General features: G+C 36.3%; 1 protein-coding gene across 9 annotated transcripts in view; it reads right to left on the bottom strand.

The window, feature by feature from the left end:
- The window catches only part of DOCK9 (dedicator of cytokinesis 9), a 140,115-nt gene that overhangs the window by 64,811 nt on the left and 53,967 nt on the right, over window positions 1–21,337 (bottom strand). For all 9 annotated transcript variants that reach the window (XM_075740962.1, XM_075741016.1, XM_075740999.1 and 6 more), the window contains exons 5-16: window positions 20,752–20,821; window positions 16,618–16,713; window positions 15,831–15,965; window positions 11,443–11,617; window positions 10,054–10,121; window positions 5,474–5,548; window positions 5,235–5,375; window positions 4,689–4,889; window positions 4,424–4,546; window positions 2,338–2,420; window positions 834–956; window positions 50–129 (exon numbers count right to left, since the gene is read on the bottom strand). In XM_075740962.1, coding sequence (XP_075597077.1) covers window positions 50–129; window positions 834–956; window positions 2,338–2,420; window positions 4,424–4,546; window positions 4,689–4,889; window positions 5,235–5,375; window positions 5,474–5,548; window positions 10,054–10,121; window positions 11,443–11,617; window positions 15,831–15,965; window positions 16,618–16,713; window positions 20,752–20,821 — 1,370 coding nt within the window. The remainder of the gene's footprint in view (window positions 1–49; window positions 130–833; window positions 957–2,337; window positions 2,421–4,423; window positions 4,547–4,688; window positions 4,890–5,234; window positions 5,376–5,473; window positions 5,549–10,053; window positions 10,122–11,442; window positions 11,618–15,830; window positions 15,966–16,617; window positions 16,714–20,751; window positions 20,822–21,337) is intronic.

Raw genomic sequence — 21,337 nt, 5'->3', positions numbered from 1 at the left:
GAAGAGAAAAACCCTGAATGTCTATTTAACAGTGTTTAGTAATACTTACTTGGAAAATCTGGTGACACATTATCAATTGTAACATCCAGATTTCCTAAAATAACAGGAAGTTTGGCCATCTTTTCAGGTCTATAGGAAGGAAAAACATCTCAAAGTCAGGCTAAATGCAAAACTATCAGATGCCAGAGAAAAGAGATTATAGGAAACACAGGTAAAACTAATATCCTGAAACAGGAGTATGAGAGGAAAGGTGGTTTGGAGGAAGATGACTGATCTGGTCTTGCTTTTTACCTAGATTTAGTTTTCTTTTCCTTTAAATTCTCAAAAAAAAAAAAAAAAAAGTAAGGCTTTATTCACAAGCGTGGAAAAGGTTAAGAAAAAGCATGATGTTTTCCTTTCTTTAAATCAAAATGAAAAACTTTGTTAAAGTTTTGTTTGCCATGCACTGACTATCATTTGCAGCAAAAATTAAGCTTTTAATTTTAATTAAGCTTTTTGCAGCAAATAATTAAGTTTTTTAAATCTAAATGGCCAGTGATAAGCATTCACAGTAACAAGGTAAATTTGGGGGAAGAGCAAAGGGGGAGATAAATCATTAAGTTAACAAAATGCTGCTTCTACTCTGTAATTTTTTTCCTTACTGCCTCCTTTTTATAGGGTGATAACTCATACTGCAAAATGTTTTCTATTAATTAGCCTACTGTGAAATTTCTTAGATGTTATGCAGCTAATTCAGAAATATGAATTTGGTGGGGCACTGCAGGGGTGGTGGTTTAAGGATTAGGGTGTGGTTAGTTGGTTTGTGTTTTTTAAAGTGGGGAACATAGACTTACTTCCTGAAATCTGCTAACAATTTCAGCATGTCTTCATTTGAAAGTTTATTACTGTCTTGCCTGAAGAGAGGAGAAAATCGTCCATTTTTGTCCAGGGTTCCTGAGGCATCTTTAAACAGCGTCCTGAAAGTCAAAATCTTGCATTCAGCTGAGTTTATGGAAGTATTGAAATTCACTTCAAGAAATATCTTTACTACAAATTAGAACATACTGCACCATCCTTCACACTGAGCATTTAATACTCTTGTCATTGTAGGCAAGTTTTAACACAGAAATAGATTAGCTTAACAAATCAAGCGTGAATCATTTAATTCACACACCCAGTTGGCAGCCGGTAACAAGTGGTGTTCCCCAGGGCTCAGTACTCAGGCCAGCTCTCTTTAATGTCTTTATCAGTGATCTGGATGAGGGGATGGAACGCACCCTCAGTGAGTTTGCAGACGACAACATACTGGGTGGTAGTGTTGATCTGCTTGAGGGAAGGAAGGCTCTGCAGAGGGATCTGGACAGGCTGGATGGATGGGCCAAGGCCAACTGGATGAGGTTCAACAAGGCTCAGTGCCGGGTCCTGCACTTGGGTCACAACAACCCCAGGCAACGCTACAGGCTTGGGGAAGAGTGGCTGGAAAGCTGCCTGGCGGAAAAGGACCTGGGGGTGTTGGTCGACAACCGGCTGACTGTGAGCTCAGGTGGCCAAGAAGGCCAACAGCATCCTGGCTTGCATCAGGAATAGTGTGGCCAGCAGGACTAGGGAAGTGATAGTCCCCCTGTACTCGGCTCTGGTGAGGCCGCACCCTGAGTCCTGTGTTCAGTTTTGGGCCCCTCCCTACAAGAAGGACATTGAGATGCTGGAGCGTGTCCAGCACAAGTCTTATGAAGAGCGGCTAAGGGAACTGGGGTTGTTTAGCCTGGAGAAAGAAAAGGAGGCTGAGGGGAGACCTCCTCACTCTCTACAACTACCTGAAAGGAGGTTGTGGTGAGGTGGGTATTGGTCTCTTCTCCCAAGCAAGAAGTGATAGGACAAAGAGGAAATGGCCTCAAATTGCTCCAGGGGAGGTTTAGGTTGGATATTAGGAAAAATATCTTCACCGAAAGGGTTGTCAATCATTGGAACAGTCAGCCCAGGCAAGTGGTTGAGTCACGGTCCTTGGAGGTGTTTAAAAGACGTGTAGACGTGGTGCTTAGGGACATGGTTTAGTGGTTGGATTTGGCAGTGGACCTTGGCAGGTCTTTTCCAACCAAAACAATTGTATGATTCTTATTAAAATAAAAAATACTGACAATAGAAAGAAACTGGCAACATTCAATGGTTTGAGTAATAATATAATGAAAGTTTACAACTTTTTAGAGCTGAAGCGTAAGTTTGTTGGTCCGAAATCTTTGGTTAATTGAAAGTAAAACAAGAAGTAATTTAAATAGCACATCAACTTTTACAAGTGAGATGCAGGAAATAATGTTAAAGAAAAGCTCAGAAAAAATACAGATTCACAAGATCTGTCCTTACCTCGCTGCCCAGGCGAAAGGCATTCTATATTGACCTAATCTCTGGCATGCCTGCTTCGCATTCTTCAAAACTTTCTGTGCAACCTGCAAGAGACATAAGAAACAGCCATGTTTTAAAAGTTACGGTTTTTGCACCATTAGTACAAAAGAAAAAACCTAGATATTGACACCTACATGAATTGGAAAATCTTATTTAGAAGCTTAATCCTAAGAATGTGAGTGAAAGACAAATAAAAATACCTCTTGATTCATTTCAAGTTAAGCAGAACCTGCTGATTTCACAGCATTTCATGGGTGAAAACATAAACCCATCTACACCCTCAATGATACATATTTATTTAAGGAAGGAAAAAATTATTATATAGAAAACTCATACAAAAGCTAGAGTAAAATTTAACTGTGTTCAAGACAAAATTGTGACTCCAGATAAAAACATTTCGCCCCACTGGGCTCCCCTATTCACCATCCACTCTATGTACCAGCATTCTATGCATGCTGTTGACATTATGAAGAGCTATTTCTATTAGTGTGTTGTTTGAGCCAACTCTCCATTATCCTTTCCTGTAAAAAGGGGGAAACTGCACTCACAACAATAGAACCTTGATAAGTAATCATCATTAATTCACTGTATTCAATGTTTAAGTGGAGAACAAGTGATCTCTTGGCTATAGAATTTGCTGCTTGCATTTTCCCTTTTTCTTGTCCAGAGTAGTAATCCTGCAGGGAATTGGAACTTCCTCATTGCACTGACACACAGGGAGGCATATATAGCTGGTACTGGTCTGTTTTGTTTCATATTAGTACGGTGTAATCCCAGAGAACAGGAAAAAATCAAACTAAGTGTTCAATTGTATAAAATTACAAGCAAATGAATACCAGAAATGGACAGCAAAAGTTAATATAACCATAAGTGTTCCTATTGGCTACTGCTGCAGTACAGGGCAACACAAGCCTAGCACTCAGCATCAAATTTGGGAACGCTTGAGCTTACTTAACCTTCCCATGTGGCTCAGGCCCAAGACCACTAGTTACTCAGTTCAGGTTTGTTTTAATTCAGTAACAGTCAGCATACACTTCAAAACCAGACTCCTAAAGCTGCTGTTTTCGAATGATAGCTGAAAAAAATCTCAAGTATTCCTGGAAAAGCAAATCAGTAGTCTGATCTATATTAAGACCAAGTGAAAAATACAGGGTTTTTTATGTGTAGCTTAGCCGGTATTAAATCAGTAGGAAAGAACACTGTTCCTCTGCAGACACTAAAAATTAACCGTTCCTTCTTCCCTTTCACTAGCTGAAAACAGGAAGAATGTCAACAGTAGCTGACATTGCTAATGAAAAAAACCTCAACTTTTCTCCTAGTATCCTAGTCCAACTATTTAAGCACAACTCTAAATCAACAAAATTAAAACTCTATTTCTTCAATGACAAAAGAAGCAGCAACTGACAAAACTTCTTATAGATATGTTTTCAAAAACATTAAAAGGTTATGTCATCCTAGATTCCTGCAAACTTAAGATGTTTCAGTGGTTTATTTCCAAAAGGGATTTGGACTTCTATCAAATCTGCAAAGCATTTTATACATAAGAACATGGGCTTAATGAGCTCAACGCTTCTGAAGGAAAAAACCAGCAAAAGGGCAGATAGAGTTAGAGTAAACTACGGTCACCAAGAAGTGACACAAAGAAAAAGTCAACAACAATGATACAGTAAGATTCATTAACTGAGAGGCATACAGTTAATTTCTGACCTATATTTAATATTTCGTTGTTCAATAATTTTCAACTCAACTTTCACACTGAAGTCTAATACTCTTTTGTCAAATCAGTTTATTTAAAGCCATTATAAAAAAAATAATTATGTCACGATTGTAAAAAGCTAAATAAAAGTCTAGCATATTATTGGGAAACATTATCTATAACATTTCAATTCATAATAGTTACTAGTAATAACTACAGCTTACCAAATCAAGTCATCCAGTTATCTGAATTTCCTATAAAAGAACTAAGCTTTTTATTGATATTTCTTAATTTCAAATAAACCTGTTTTGCCTCAGCATTTTTTCCATGCCACAGAAGAAGATAACATACCTTTGAAGAATCTGAACTTTTCATATATGGTTCAGCACAGTGTGTAATACTTCCCTGTAATACTTTTTCTATTCTAGCAACGAGGAAAATGTCAGTATGAGGACACGTGACTGAGAATATTCCCTAGAAATAAAACAAGAGATAAATATAAAAGGAAAGTGCATACACATTTTACATCACATAATAAAAAGTGATCCAAAGCCTGAAGGAAAACTCTCTACTTGTACCCAAAAGCCTACTAATACTTTAGGTTACTAGTTCTTACCTGCTTTGGATATTGTAACACAGTTTCATGAATGTCTTGAATTCTGTGTAAGCTGTCACCGCTGCCATTCATCATTTGTTGAGATGCACTGGATATCATGTGCCTTACCGAGGCATGGTTCAAATCAACATGGAAATCTGCTGAAATCTTCCGGTTGTTTTTAATATCAAAGAGTGATAATGTGACAAAGAAAGGCTCTACCTAGACATTTAAAAAAAGAATCGTGTCATTGCTGGCATCTATATTACTGTGAAAACAGGTATGAAAGGAAGAAGAGTAACATTTTTATAAAGTTACACACGGCCATCACTCTAGATATTACTGACAAGGTGTAAAAGAAAAAATCCGCTTTCTACAACACAACAAAAAGATTAGTAGCAAAGCTACTTTCTGCAGGATTTAGGCTCTCATTTTGATTTAAAGGAGTCAAAAAAACCCACAATATGTTTCTCAATCACAACAAGGAATTCCTGCTGTTAAGAATAGTGCCAACAAAATACTAAGACACTCATCACAACATTAAGAGAAAATAATTAGATGATTTACATTTGTCGTTGGTCCTTCTTCATTTTCTGCAACACAGCTTTGCAAATTAAAAGATAAGTCATTACACTTCACAAGAATTTTTTTTCCAAATTTCTCTTCAAATGGCTTCACATCTGGTTCAATACCAGAAAAGTCAAGTTTCTTTAAAAAGAGAAAAGAAAAATTAAGGGAAGTTGTTTTGCATCTCAAAAGGATCAATATTAAAGAAAATAACATGCTTCCTTGTAAAAAAGTCTAACCTGTGCATCTGGATCCAAGGTAAAAAGTTTAACTCTGCTTTCACTTTTCAACTTGATTTCTGCTTCTCTGGTACTCTGTTCAAAATAAGAATAAAAGTCTTAATAGCACACTATTAGATGAAAGTGGTTCTCAATTTCATTCCTCTTTCTGTAATGTTCAAAGCTTTATATGTTTTTAAGTCAGGCACTCTTCTCTCCCTAACTGAGCTTTGCAACTCCTTAGTTTAAATTGCTCTATCATGTCTGAGTAAAAAGTGAGAGAAAGCTCCTTTCCTCCAAAGGCTTTTCCAAGCCTCAAAACACAGAAACGTACATCAGCAGCATGTAACCTTCCAAGCTTATGGGAAGTATACTCCAGTGAAGCTCATAGAGCACTTTGCCTCCTTAAACAAGTTTCATAACACTATTTTATTTTTTAAAAAAGTACAAATGCAGGTTAAAGCTCAGAGCTATCCTGAGACCATAAGACTGCTCAGGAAACAACAGGTTACCTAAATTAAGCAACACCATCAGAGCTCTTTTTTTTTTTCTCCCCTTTTTTTTTTTCCCCTCCTTGAGCTCTACTGCCAAAGAAGTGGTTTTCCTGTGGGTAGATGGAAAAAACCCTGAAACTTCCAAAAGATAAAACTGTCAGACTTAAAGGTTACTTTGCAGAGCCAGGAGGTACACTGACCTTGCCTGGGATTTGTGGATACCTATCTATTAACAGTAAAACAAAAGTAAACTAGAACAAAATAGAATGTGAAAACTGATGGTATACATAGGTTACTTTTTTTTTGGGGGAAAAAAAAAAAGGTGTTATTTAAAGAGTATTCTATGATTTGTAAAGTCACGGGACATGAAAAATGGACATATGCATGTGCCAAAATTACCCATGTAGGAGAGTTGCCATTCCTAAAGTAGTAGCTGGCTAAACAGGGATACAAAGTATGACATTACAGACAGGTGTCTATTTTTGTATCAGCCTGTACAGGTTAAAAGAAGTTACCAACCCAAAATGCTCATCACTGACCATCAGCTGGAAGTGATCTCCTGTCTACATCTGCTTTGCTCAAGGTTAAAGAAACTCCTACTATGTCTCAAGGAAAAAAAAAAAGCTCACCATTTCTGAGAGCTCAAAATCCTGTTGTAGGTTGATAATAATAAAAAAAAAAAGACTTTGACGTAAAAGATTCATTATAGAAGACGAACTTCTGAGATGTGATTTTGAGTATAGATGCTCTAATGGCTTTTCTTTACTTTGTTACCACTAACAAACACAGGAGAAAAGACAAGAGTTGCTGTGAAAGACATGACCCCAGCACACGATACCAGCAGAGTATTGGCAGACTTCACTTGTTCAGCAGTCAGTATGACTGAGAAATAGAGGACCAAACTGTGAAGAAATTTAAAGACGACAGGAAGGTTGTCTGCATGTTTTTGAAAAGGAGTAGTCAGTGGCAAGAACCGAAAAGGAAGATGAAGTGGTCATAGGAGGAAGCTAGAAAGGGCTCATCTTGAATAGTTTTAAATTCTTTGATGTATGCACTTAACACAAGACAAAAATATGCATTTTTGACTGAGAGATTCAGGGGGAGTTGGTCACAAGTCAGGAATTGAAAATGTGTGTAGTCATCAACCCTGTCTACAGCACATCAGTGACTCCGTAATTCCATTTCCTCATCAGTAAACAGGGACAATGTTTTCCTACCTCAGGGAACACTGGGGCCAGAAATGGTTAAATAGGTACTCGGGCACCCTGATCATGACAATCATATAGTTATTTAAAATAAAGGTCTAATTCGTATTCTCTGAAGAGTGTAAAAAAAAAAAAACCCAAAACAAACCACACCACAAAAACCAACCAACCAAAAAAAAAAAAATAATCCCCAAAACCCCCCAAAACACACACAGCAGAAAATATCAACACCCCCCCCCGGCGCAAAAAAAACCCCTACATTCACTCTTGGTACTTAAATTACAGATAAAAGGAACATGAAGTACACAGAACAGACAGACCAATTGAGATGTACGTGTGCACATCTGTGCACTGAAGCACACAATACCATCTTATTTAGTTTATAACATAAACTAACAGCTGCTGATAGAAAAAAATGAAGCCTTGGAGATGTGTTCACAGAGGTTAAACCTTTCCTAGGAAGACTGTTTTTTCCCCTATTGTCAGGTGCTCTACAATCACCCCTGAAGAAATTTCTCTTTCCTCATAAGGATATGAGGTCAGCTATTGTGAAAATCTCCTAGAACCAACAAAAATAATAGAGTAACTGTAAACTCTTCTAAAAGAGGGCTCAATGCCTTCTAAGTGTTCCACTGGGAAAAAAACCAACCAACCAACCAAACCCAAACCTGAACCACAGCTGAAAAGACAATACAAGAAAGAATAGAGGACAAAAAAAATCCTCAAAACAGACAGCATTTACAAAAAGTAATCAAGTTAAGACACAGTGTACTAATGCAAGATTTTCCCCTGTACTTCTCCTCAGGGAAAAAAGGCTAGAAAAATACATAGAGCAAATTATTTTGAAAGGTAGTATTTAGCAAAGATGAACTAGAATGGGAAAATAAAAAAAATTACTTGAAAGAAACAGAAATTTAAATGGGTTATAACCATGGAATAAAAATAGCCAGGGCTTAAAGAGCTGAGAAAAATAACGTGGTAGAAAAACATGTAGCTTAAAGAGCTGTGTGCTTCTGATCGGAAGGTGATGGAAAACAGGAAGCAGCATTTGTAGTACTAAAACTATATGCACGTGCCACAGCCCTGAATAAAAGTCCCCTCTGGAAGTCATACGGAACCTAAGCATTCCAATAACTCTGACTATAAAGAACGCAAAATCTTCCATACAACTAAAGCATCTAATTTTATATTTGTTTCTGAAATAAATTTTCATAGACTCCTGTAAGAATGCTATTTGATGCTGTGCTGGTTTTGGCTGTTAATGTTCTTTATAGTAACTAGTAGGGGCCATGTTTTGGATTTGTGCTGGAAACAGTGTTGATGACTCAGGGATATTTTCATTACTGTTGAGCAGTGCTTACACAGAGCCAAGACCTCACACCACCCCACCAGCGAGGAGGCTGGGGGTGCACAAGGGGTTGGGAGGGGACACAGCCGGGACAGCTGACCCCAACTGACCAAAGGGATATCCCATACCATATGGCATCATGATCAGCACAAAGCTGGGGGAAGAAGAAGGAAGGGGGGACATTCAGAGTGATGGTGTTTGTCTTCCAAAGTAACTGTTACACATGATGGAGCCCTGCTTTCCTGGAGATGACTGCCATGGGAAGTGGTGAATGAATTCCTTGTTTTGCTTTGCTTGCGTGTGCAGCTTTTCCTTTAGCTATTAAACTGTCTTCATCTCAACCCACCGAGTTTTCTCACTTTTTACTCTTCCGATTCTCTCCCCCATCTCACTGGGGGAGAGTAAGCAAGCAGCTGAGCAGGGCTTGGTTGCTGGCTGAGGTTAAACCCTGACAGATGCTTACAGCTCTTCCAAGGAAAACTTGATTGTATGCACCACAATCCCAATTAATTTCCAAATACAGCCGTAGCTGGAGTTAAATTATCACATAATAGCTTTTTGTGCACATGCACCAAGTTGATTACAAAGAAGTAACAAAAAAGTCAGCCAACCAATTTGGGTGCTAAAAGCCTGTTAATGTATTCTGACTGGATCTTTTGACGCGTTAGCTATTGTAATATATATAATTTGTTTAACTGCTTGTTCTCAGTTTACAAGCTACACTCCCTTCAGGAGTAGTTACTAGGTCAGACAGATCCTCAGAAAAGAGGGGGAGACCATTCCAGAGCATGGTCAAGCAGAAAAGTTTCAAGACTGCAGGCTGTGGCACACAGAAGAAAGAGTAAGGGAGTCACAGGAAAGAGTTTGGATTCTGCAGCTTCAATAGAAAAAGGTCACTAGCTCAAGTCCTTAGGTGATTTAACAGAAATTTCTCCCTAAGAGAACTCGCAAAACTTATTGCAATACATAAGTCACTGATTTAACTGAAACAAAGTCTGCAAGTGGGCTGAGTTATTTTCTGTTTACTTCTATTTTATTTTATTCCTATTTCTACCACACCTTTGTAAGAACAAATTTTAAAAACAAGAACTATGGCAATACAGTAAATATCCATGAACTTGCCAGCTCGTTACAAACATCTTACAATACATTCACATCATCATTGCTATTAAGCTCCTCTGGACTTCTAACAATAAAACTTGACTTCAGTATAAATATATTTCTATGGGAATACTTTAGTAGCATTTACCTGCATGCAATAAAACAACAGAAAAAAAACAATAAACTAATAAAATAATAAAACATACTGCTTTGAAACAGCATGTCAACATTTATATAAGCAACTTTCAGACGGTACCTAGTTTGCTTCCAAAAGTAGAAAATGAAGAAGCTCAAGAACCGCACCTATTCACAAAAGAGCTTCTAAGCTTTCCAAGCACCACAAACTCACTGGAAGCTACAAGCCAATACCTGACCTTTACTGAAAGTTCATGTGGCTAACTTATGATTAGTACTTTATATCCTGAGTTGGGATTTACAATATATATATATTACCTTGGCAATTTCAGGATAGTAGTTATCAAAACTACTTGATGAGCTTTCCATTTTGCTTTGTTCATCATCTGAAATTATAAAACCACATTTTAAAAAAATAAACAACCTACCAAACAAAAAAAATTACTCACAAAACTCTTTAGCAAAGATATTTCTGATTTTTTTTTTTTTTTTTTTTTTAAATCCTACCCCCTCAAAAATTACAATTGTTAACTAAACAAGTTGTGGACTACTCCATCATTTCATTTTGATGCAGTAACTTCTTGGAGGATGTAATCAGTTACATAAATTCGTAAGGCAGCAGTTATTTCTAATCTTACCTAGAAAATAGCTTTAATACTACTTTTGATATCTGCATGGGGAAAGGGGATACTCAATGCACAAGTTTACATTACTATTTTTACTATGCATTGTAACTTGATTTTGAAACAAGTTCCCTCTTTTCATTAGGTTCCCAGCTCTACTGTCCAGTGGTTACTGGATTTACAAAATAACCATTCAGTTAAGCATCTTACAGTTCTACGGTCAGTTGGGAATCACTGACTAACATGTCTTTCACAGAGCTACAGGCTTCTCTTTCAGATTTGCTTTTGTTGCAAACATCATGTTAAATTCTGGCAATCTTCACCAAAGACTGTGATATCTCATTTTAAACTCTAATAATTCCTTTTGGTATATTGTGCTATTTACAAGCAGAACAACACTCTATAACCTCCTCCAGGTTCTTCTGGACACGCATACGCTTTATTTCATACCAGCTGCCCTCTCCATCCACTCTCGAGGAAAAATGCATGAGAGGACATCTAGACTATCCTTTTGTCACCAAACCATCAACTATACCTCCATCGCATTCATTGCGGGTATCTGTAATGAATAGCCTTACCTATTCTTGAAAAGCTCCAACAGACAAAATTTTACACCCAAGCAATCTATTTCAGTACTTTAGGGCAGTATTTGTGAAGGGAGTAACATCTAAATTGAAGTCCCTCACTGCAATCACAATTTCTTATTCTTCTGCCTACAGTGACCACAGAACTGATTATTCCATTTTTCAGCAGCATTTTACACATTTCAAAACAAGTCCCTCCTAAGTTTTCTTTTTTCCTTAAACTGCCTCAGTCCACATTTTTCATTGTGGGTTCTATTTTTCTAGATTTCTGATCAGTCTCATTATTCTCTTCTGGACTTAACTCAACTGGAATCAAAACAGAACAGTGCTATTTCAATGCCAAAAGGTCAAACCTCTCATCAGTTCAGACAGTGAAAAGGGCCATATTTTTTACAACCAAGGAAAACAAAAATTCAGCCCCAGTAAAGCCTTTCTTTCCAAATACATGTACACAGACGTCATCACATAACTGTATTACAATTGCTAGAAACCCTGCTTACCTTCATGAGACTCTCCATTTCTTTTTTCTTGCATTGCAGCCTCAAAGTTAAGCTGAAGGATTTTGTTCAGAGTGTTTATCCATTCTTCCATTTCAAGTTCACTATCTGCAGCTAAAAGGTAACTGCTCTTGTCTTGCATCTTGAGTTCAAATGCAAAACGCCTGACTTTATTGTTCTATAATAAAAAGAAATATTTTCATATGTTTATATACTGTCAAGTCACAATCAAAAGGAAGTTATATGTATTTCAGATCTTTTAAAAAAATACACAGTTTGATAGTTTGAACAAGTGTATAATTACACTTTTTTTCTCTCTGACATTTGACCTTTTGAAGTTATTTGTATCACTGCAACAAGTGGAAGTATGAAAGATAATAGCCCATTTTTCAGTTTCCCCCATCATTCTGCTTGTAACTGTGTTTAAGAAAATAACAATAATAAATCCAATTTCCAAATAGCAAGTCTTCATGTACTCAGAGCATCTAGAAGTGAAGCTAACTAAGATCTACTGATTAAAAAAAACCAACATGACACTCTATTAATAATTTGAGTGAGAATCATTTGTATGTTGGATTTTTATACCAGAGGTTAAAATCATAACCAACCTCAACCCTGAATGCCCTGATATTGCTAATCTTTTAAATATACATGAAGCTGAGAATCAACTCCTCCTTTGTTCCTCAACCATTATTGTCATCCTTTTTGCAAAATTTAAATCAAGGCTTCAAATGCTATCTGGTTTGACTCATGTTACTGGGAAAGAATTCACAAGTCCTAAATGAAAACTCTATATTATCATCAATTTTATTAAAAAACCTGGTGATTCATTCGATAAACATTAAAATAAACAATAAGACTTAATGGCTGGGGGATAATTGTTTTGCTTGTTTTAAATTAGATTAAATGCCAAATTACATTTTAGTTTCTCTATACCTCAGATTTTTCAATTAATGGACTAACTACAGGTTGGCAAAACAGTCAGCTTTCTACCAAAGATCAGTTTCTGTTAAGGAGGATACAAACAAATGCATGGACTCTGATCTACGGCAGTCTTACTAATTAATATCAGTACTGAAGTAAATGAAAAGAAAAATATCTTAAGAACAGCAACCTTTAACTGTCACAGTATAAAACCCTGACATGGGTGGTCAGGGTTCCCTATCACACTTCTTGGGTTTTGCAAATCACTGAATTAGAGCAACTATGCCTATATATATGACTGTATGTGTGAATATATACACTGCATATATTATGTGGCAGTGCTTCTTTGTGATGCAGAAAAGTCTCAATATACTTCAGTATTAAAACATAATATCCAACAAAAACCAAAAAACACCCAAACCAGTATTTTGGGAATCCTTGTCTTTTCATTTAACATTTTTAAGTTTGGGAAAAACAAACAAACCCCAAAAACAACAAAAAAAAATTCACAAAAAAATCCCCTATTGCACATATTCAGCATTTGTCTTCTACAAATACTGATGAAAGAGCATATTCTGCTCTATCTTTAATGTCAGTCAGTGAAGTCAGCATTTCTCTCTTGTGCATCTACTGCCTTTGAAGAATAAGTAAGCATGTGTACTAAACGAATGCAAAACAGAAATGAGAAATGTTATACAAATGCAATAGGAACTAATCCCCCCTCACCAAAAAGCCTTACTCTGAATAAAGTAGTTCAATTCTGAGAAGAAAAGCTTGTAAGCATGTCTAAGAACCACCACCATTTCTATGAATTCCAAGTCAGACTACTGCAAAGTACAGTGGCTGGGGTCCTTACAATTTTTTTTATTTTCCTCCACAATTTCTACTGTGTAGAGACCACTTTTTTCTCCATATGACTTTCTAGATGCTAATACAACACCAATAATAAGTAACAATAAAACAATGAATAAAATGAGATCAGCCAGAGAAGATACAGTACATAATATATAATAATAAAATCCTATATTTGGAATAGGGCCATTATGTGTATATTTTATAGTTCAAAATCTCATTGACTTGTCCCTCACCAACAATTTAAGTGAAGAAAATAGCTATTTCCAAACCCCTTTATTCTAGCCATTGAATGACTTCTTGGCTTCACAGAAGTGAGCATTAATTGATTTCGGTTTTGCACCTGATGTTGATCCGTAACTAGTGTCTCATTTCTACATGCAGTTCTGAATGTCCAGATGCCAAGACGAACACTGATGGCACTGCAGAATACAGTATAGTGTTCAAGAGACAAGACAACTATAAACTTAAGCATCCAAAGCACAATTTTACTTAAAGACTACTTTATCAGCTCAAAACCTTACTTGCAGTAGAACAAAGGAACAGTATTTAAAATAATAATAAAAAAAACTTCTGACAGTCTGAAGAAATGTCAAGTTACATGAAGTGATGGAACAGAAAGTTTGGAACAGTACTTTATTAAAAGATGATTTAGAAAAAAAGGGGAGTTTCAAGATTAAAAAAAAAACAACAAAATAAACAAAAAAATAGAATCACAGAATAGTTAGAAGTTGGAAGGCACCTCTGGAGGTCATCTGGTCCAACCCCCCCTGCTCAAGTAGGGTCACCTAGAGCAAGTTGGCCCAGGACCATGGCAGCTTTTGACAGAGACTCCACAACCTCTGGGCAACCTCTGCCAGTGCTCGGTCACCCTCACAGTGAAAAAGTGTTTCCTGATGTTCAGAGGGAACCTCCTGTGTTTCAGTTGTGCACATTGCCTCTGGTCCTGTCACTGGGCACCACTGAGCAAAGCCTGGCTCCATTCACCTTACACCCTCCCTTCGGATATTTATGTACATTGAGGAGATCCCCCTGAGCCTTCTTTTCTCCAGGCTGAACATTCCCAGCAATCTCAGTGTCTCCTCATAGAAGACATGCTCCAGCCCACCATCTTTGTGAGGCCCTTCACTGGACTTCCTCCAGTATGTCCATGGCTCCCTTGTACTGGGGAGCCCAGAACTGGGCCTAGGGCTCCAAGTGTGGCCTCACCAGTGCTAAGCAGGGAGTAGGGATCACCTTCCGTGACCTGCTGGCAACACTGTCCCTAAAGCAGCCCAGGACACCGTTAGCCTTCTTTGCCGCAAGGGCACATTGCTGGCTCACGTTGAGCTTGGCGTCCACCAGGATGCCCAAGTCCTTTCCTGCCAAGCTGCTTTCTAGCTGGGTGGCCTGTCCAGCATGTACCAGTGCCTGGGGCTGTTGTCCCCAGCGGCAGGACTTAGCCTTTCCCTGTGCTGCAGTGCCTTTCTTTCATTTGTAACTTCTGAAAATCCCAATGTTTTCTGATGATGTAAACTAACATTGTAGTGCCTACAATAGTCTGTATGACAGCCACAGGCTGAGAACCAGAAATGAGCTATCGCCAAAGTTGGAAACAAAAGGGGCCAGAAGCAGCCCAGAGGATGGAGAATTTATATTATCAGACAGGGGGATACCAGATACGTTTTAAGTGCAAGACAAAGACTACAAACTGTGTTTATGAACCGCTTTTTCTGCTTGTTGGTTTGTTTTAAAAACACAAATCAATCTCATTTCAGTGAAGTTGTCCAGAATTGTACCGCTAAGGCAAAACAATTCGTGTAAATCTGTATATACAACTTGCAACATGATTAAATTTATTACAGTTACAAGACTTCCCCTGCAAAGTATCTATTACATGTGTATCCAAAAATATTATTAAGCTATTTGGGAAAAAATAATCCTCTGTAAAGCTGTTGTGTATCTCTGCATAAATCTTCAAACCACCTTATACTAAGAAAAATATTATTTGAGAAATACATTTTTATTAAATTTTGCCTATTTCTATCCAAGTTAAAACCCTAAACCCCAGGAGTTTTTTCCAGGTATGCTGTGCCTAACAAAACAGTTACATGCTGTACTGTAAATACATAACAGAATCACAATTAAAAAAAAAAAATCTTTTCTTTGGCACTTGCTACTGACAAACATTTTACCAAAGCCCTTAACTTTTTAAAATAAAGAAAAGCACATAAGAGTAACATTGTAAAGGTCAAATGAAAGCATCTGGAAGGGTGACTGAATTTAATACAATTCCCACAACAAAAATCCCACACAAGAAGCTATGCAAAACATTTTACAGCTCATGTAAGCACAAATGTAACTGAAATGAACTTTAATTTTATGCTGCCCTTACTTTGACATGATTCAGAGTTGGGGTTTTTTTTGTGTGTTTGCCTTAATTTTGTTTGACATTTTTGATAAATACTTCACATCAACTAGTAATTTATGTTCTTTTGAGAAAGGTTTTTAAACTTCAGCCTCCTGTCCTTTAAAAATCTTGGTTTTGTGAGATGCAGTGTATCTAATTGTTCCTCTGAATAATACAACCTACATCTGACAGAAGTTATCTGAACAGGCAGAATAATTATAATTACCTGAACCACTCCCATGCACGAATCTAGAAATATTGATCCCTTAGGTTCTTTTGATATTTTTTCATCTTTGTAGAAATTGAGATTATAGGATCCATCACCAAGTTGGATTAAGTGGAAAAATCTTCTCTTAAATGACTAGTGAAAAGAAAGGAGGAAAGAAAAAAAAATTACAATACTAGTATTAATTGGCTTCATATTACAAAATCCATTAAGTGCTATTTACACAGTAGTTTATAAGAAAAAACCCTTTTCTTTACACATAACCTAATCGTATCCTCAGAAAACAAACCAGAAATTATTAATTTAAAAATAAAAAAAATTTAAAAGTGTAACTGAAAAACCTGCAGCAAGATTGTACTGTATTATTTAAAAGTATTTTTGAAGCATGATCAGGTATTTAAAACCAACTCTACAATATTATACATAATAGATATTTATTGTGATAACTATAAAAATAACTTGTTTCTAAAGAAAGAGGTGATACAAATAAAAACTCGTATTACATCGACCTTTTTCTACTAACAACACATCCGGATCCAGTTAAGAAATTATTTAAAATGCTGGATTTCTCCCACATACTGGATTTTTAATGCATTTTTTCTGATTTAAGTAGAATAAAAGGAAAGTAAGATTTCGCAGCTATAAATTACATACAAGTTTTCCTCTTTCATCCCACACTATTTTTTTTTTAGAAGCAAACCACATACAAATTGACTTCTCAAAGGCACAGTGATATTTTAGTATTGGCGTTCATTTTTTACTCTGTGTAAGACATTCTTAAACTTACTCTCATTGTCACACTGATTGCACTATTCATGTTGCCTTTGTACAGCCATCCTTGTTTTGTTATTCCACCCTTCTGGGACCCAAGAGATGCTGCATCCTGGAGATGAAGAAAGGGAGATGGGGAGGGGAAAAAAAAGAAAAAAAAAAAGCAGCAAATTTTTGCATCATAATCTGAAACAGTTACATTTACCAAAAATTTCAGAAGTCATTTTTAAAAGATGGAATAGCTATGCTCATAATGTAATGATAATAATGTACTATGAGTCCCTGCCTAAATTCTATAGCTTTCTTATTCAAATTATTTTATTTAAAGCCAGGGATGAGACTGACATCATCTAACTTTTGATAAGTATCTTGGCCACATATATAGGCTTTCTCCATGGCCAGCGGGATGATTCAACTTCTAGATAGCTAAATATTAGTCAAGATAAATCCCACTGAAATAGAGGAAAGAGGCAAAACTCAAAACATTTATTCTGTGAGCTTTTTCATATATATTCTAATCTTCCAGTGCAATAATTTTTACCAGTTTCTATTACTAGAAAAACCTCATGCTTATCCAAAACTTCAATAGAGATTTCTAAAACCATTTTGCTTTATATGTACTACTTCAAAGACATTACTTAAGAATTTACAGAGAACTAAGTCTTGAATTCTTGAATTGGATGTGCTCTTTTACAGATCAAAATCAAAGCTTTCTAAAGAGAACAAGACCAAACTTGGCAGTAATGGCAAGTTCACAAAAAGCAGAACCAATGCACGCATCACGCATCACACCCACTGCCTGTACACCTCTTCCACCTGCCAGTTGATGGAACTTACTAACTACATCAAAACACACCGGATGTTAACAGCTACCAAAAAGCGGTACTCCACCAGCAAATCTGATCAAAATGACAGATTTATAATATTTATTCTGTGGCAATTATATCAGCAGTTCAAGTAATCTTTTAGAGCAGTACCACGCTGACTTTACCATCGTTTCCAGTTGAGGTAACCCATTTTGACACAACAAAAAACATTAATGAATTAGATGTGTAAGAAGATTTTTCAACCATCTAGAGAAGAAATACTCCTAATGAATTATTTTCCAAACATTCAAAATTAGCTGAGTATCCAGTTGGAAAAAAAAACAAACCACCACCAAACAATAAAACCCAACCAACCACCAAAACCAAATACAAAAATTCCTCAAATGCCTCAACTACTTTTTCTAATTCCTTTTCTCAGCTATGAAGAGAACATACTACAAAAAGTGATTACATATGGGGGATAGAATAATTAGTTCAACAACTGAACATTAAAACCAAATTTTAGAATAATATTAATTTCTGGAACTAAATCAAGGAACGTTCTGTGAAAAGTTACTAGCTAATTTATTTACAGCTTATTATTTTGTCTAGCTTGCATATTCATATGCACATCCAAACTTCAAAAAACTGCAAACAGAAGGCAAAAGATGCACCAATGTGTTTCCTCAAAGACTCTAGTCTGCTTGATACTATGGAAACTAGGTCCAGTAAGGACAATATGGTCATCAACTATCAGAGTATCTGAAATAATACCCCAGAAGCACAGACTAGAAATACTCAGTAAATTTTCATACACCCCAGTGAGTCTCACTGTCCAAGCAATATAGTGTACTTGTTTCATATTTTCAAGTCATTAGTCCTTACTCCTGTTTTATTATCTAGATAACAGTTTTTCTTGTACAACAATCAAGATACAGAGTCAACAACTGAATGATTCTCCACCTCTGCTGATGGGAGTTATCCCCAGGGAAAGGATGGTTTAAAATCACTCTTAGAAGTCTGAAATATTAGTAGATGATGAGTTATCCTCAAAACTTAGTACAGAACAACCAATGCTTTTCTGTAATTTCACAAACCTTACATAGGACTACCTGACATGACAAGAATTTCTTTACTACCCTTGTTAACAAAAATTAAGATTTAGCTCTATTTAAGACTTTTTTCTCCAATGCAAAGTCTCTGGAGTGTTTCCCAACTGTGTTGAACTGCATGATGTTTCCTAACAACAAAACTGACAGTCTTTTGTATCTCTCTAGTTACATCCCTTCTTTCTGTCAGGCAGAATTCCTGCCTACAGAGCCAAAAAGCTACTGAATCTTTCCAGCCGACCACCTGTTAATACAAAAGAATCCAGAACCCAGTTGTTAATACATGACTTTTACATTGAAAACATATTTCCTGTTTCCAACTGGTAAGTTAATTTCCTCACTTTTATTATTATTGCTGCACACTGTGCTTCACTTTTTTAATGATCTTTCCCACAAACTCAGCTCCAAAATTTACTTCAATAGCAACTGTTTCAACAAAAACAATTCCTTATCTTGATCCCATACCCCAGGGCTGATTTAAAAATTCCGTTTACAAACCCCAACCTGATGGCCTGATAGCCTGAATTAGTTTTGGAAAGGTAATTCTCTCCTTTTTAATGATGCAAGATTAAACTAATCTTTATCTGATTTTCCTCCAATTTTTAATCACTTGCAGCTTTTTGTTGTCTGTAATTCTCTTAATAAATCAGCTTTCATAAAAAAAACCCACAAACAAAAGCAAAACAAAAAGAAGACCAAACAACTTTTAATCTAAGATTTGCATATATGGTTTTTGGCATACAAAGATGGTAACGTTTGAAACAAAAACCTCTTGCATTAATTCTTCCCTCAAGGAAAGAGTTTATGGTCCCCCCACCCTATTCCCATTAAGCTCCCTTTTCTTCCTAGCAGGCTTTTTTCTTGTGTTTATATTTTAAGTTCCTCAACAAAGAATAACAGACCTCTTCTCCAGTGACTCTAACTCTGAAAGAGATACGACCTTCCTGCCTGCTCTAACAGGAAACTGGGCAGAGGGAAACAGGAAGTCCTCCCCACTTATACTTCCCAGTAAAAAACATACCACCTGATAATAGCCAAGTTATAGTTTTTTAATGTTTAATTCTAGCCATAAGTATTTTTCTGAGTAACAATCACAGCCAATTATATCTCCATTTATTTTTTTCATGTTTAACTCACTGTTTTCTAAAACACTTCTGAAATACTATCACAGTAAATAATGCCAAGTCTCTTTCACTTCACAGAAATAGAAAACATAATTATTTCCATCTTACAAATAGATTGGGTATAGATGCATGAAATTATTTGTCCAAATATCACAGCGCAGATTAATAGCAACACTGGAGAAACAGCATCCTGAGACTATCTGTTCAGGAATCTACCTATTCAGATACACACTCTGGACTATTTTTTCCACATTTAATCCAAGAAAACTTGTAACAAAGTACTTTTATTTCATATGCAGCAGTTCTAAATACAAGGAATTTAGAAACAAAGTAATCATCAAAGGGCAAAAAGCACAAAAAAAGGTTCTTTTCTGTGATGCAAGAATTCAAGTACTCATAAGAAAAGAAAACACTGGCACTTCAACACTGTGTTTTGAAACAGGGTGTGATAAAAATTAAATAAATCACACAAATAACAGAAGCAGTTACTGAAAAAGAAAAGTCTTTGACATTTGAAACATACTTCAAAATTGCTTGAGGTTACAAATATCTCTGGTTTCCCTAAGCCAATGACAAAAAAAGAAAATACCTTAGAGTTATAGGGGGTTTTGTTTGTTTGTTTGTTTTAAGCTTTTGTTTCCATGACAGATCTCCAGGTCCTATCCTACACTCAAATTTGTGACCTACTACTCACACTATATGGTATACCGTCATGCATGCTTAAGCGTGTGTACTGTCATGTTGGAACAGATTCACCCATGATTTTCCTTGACTTCATGATTAAACTGCATTAAATATTTCTCTCTATGTGGGCATCTATACAGAAACAGTATAAGACAAGATAGATTTTATGAAAACTGAAGGATTATACATCACCAAGTATTAAAACATCAATTTCACCATCTGTCAAAAATTGTTCTACTCACATGACAGCTCTCAGGCTATTTGAAAGGAGATTGGGAAAAAATGTAGTTATTTTTACCTGTCAGGCTGTTCAAGCTAATCTCTGTTTTTATTACCGGACTTCAACACTTAATCCAACTTGCAACCTCTCCTTACCCAACATTCTTTACTGAAAGCAATAGAAAGTAAGGAATTACTATTATCTCACCTCATCTTTATCTGCTTCTTCATCCACTTCATATAAATGAACTGGAAGCTTCTCCGATTTTGTCCCTTTACTATAAAAGAAAAAGCTTCTAAAACACTAGAATTTTTGTGATTACTTACATATTTTACAGCTGCAAAAATCAAGATGTTATTTTCCTGAGAAGTAAAAAGCACAAGAATAACTGAGCAAAAGCATGTATTTTGTCATTAAATGTATTTCTTAGCCAGTAATTTTCCTAATTTGCATATCTGACCACAGTCTCTCTCTTGTTCTGCTTGTCACTATCCTTATGTGTAACCAGAGAGAACCAAATGTCTTCTCATTCACTGCACTCCTAATACCTTAGGAGCAAGAATTCATACCTGGAACCATTGACTCCCTTTAGGACAATGCATTTATTTAAATTCCTATTGACTAGCGTGGTATCTGTTCAGGGCAAGTAAAAACCAGGTACTGAATTATATTCACAGGTTTTGTATTAGAGCTTGTCACAGGAACAGAAGGCTTTCTTAACTGATAGATGCAGGAGAGTAGATAAGGAAGACACAGATCTTCCAGAGTTGCAGGATTCAGAGTACTCAGCCAC

This window comes from Balearica regulorum, chromosome 1 (genome assembly GCF_011004875.1).
Source record: "Balearica regulorum gibbericeps isolate bBalReg1 chromosome 1, bBalReg1.pri, whole genome shotgun sequence".
Lineage (NCBI taxonomy): Eukaryota > Metazoa > Chordata > Aves > Gruiformes > Gruidae > Balearica > Balearica regulorum.
The sequence above is the reverse complement of the archived record's forward strand: the minus strand, read 5'-3'. Positions and strand labels throughout refer to the sequence as shown.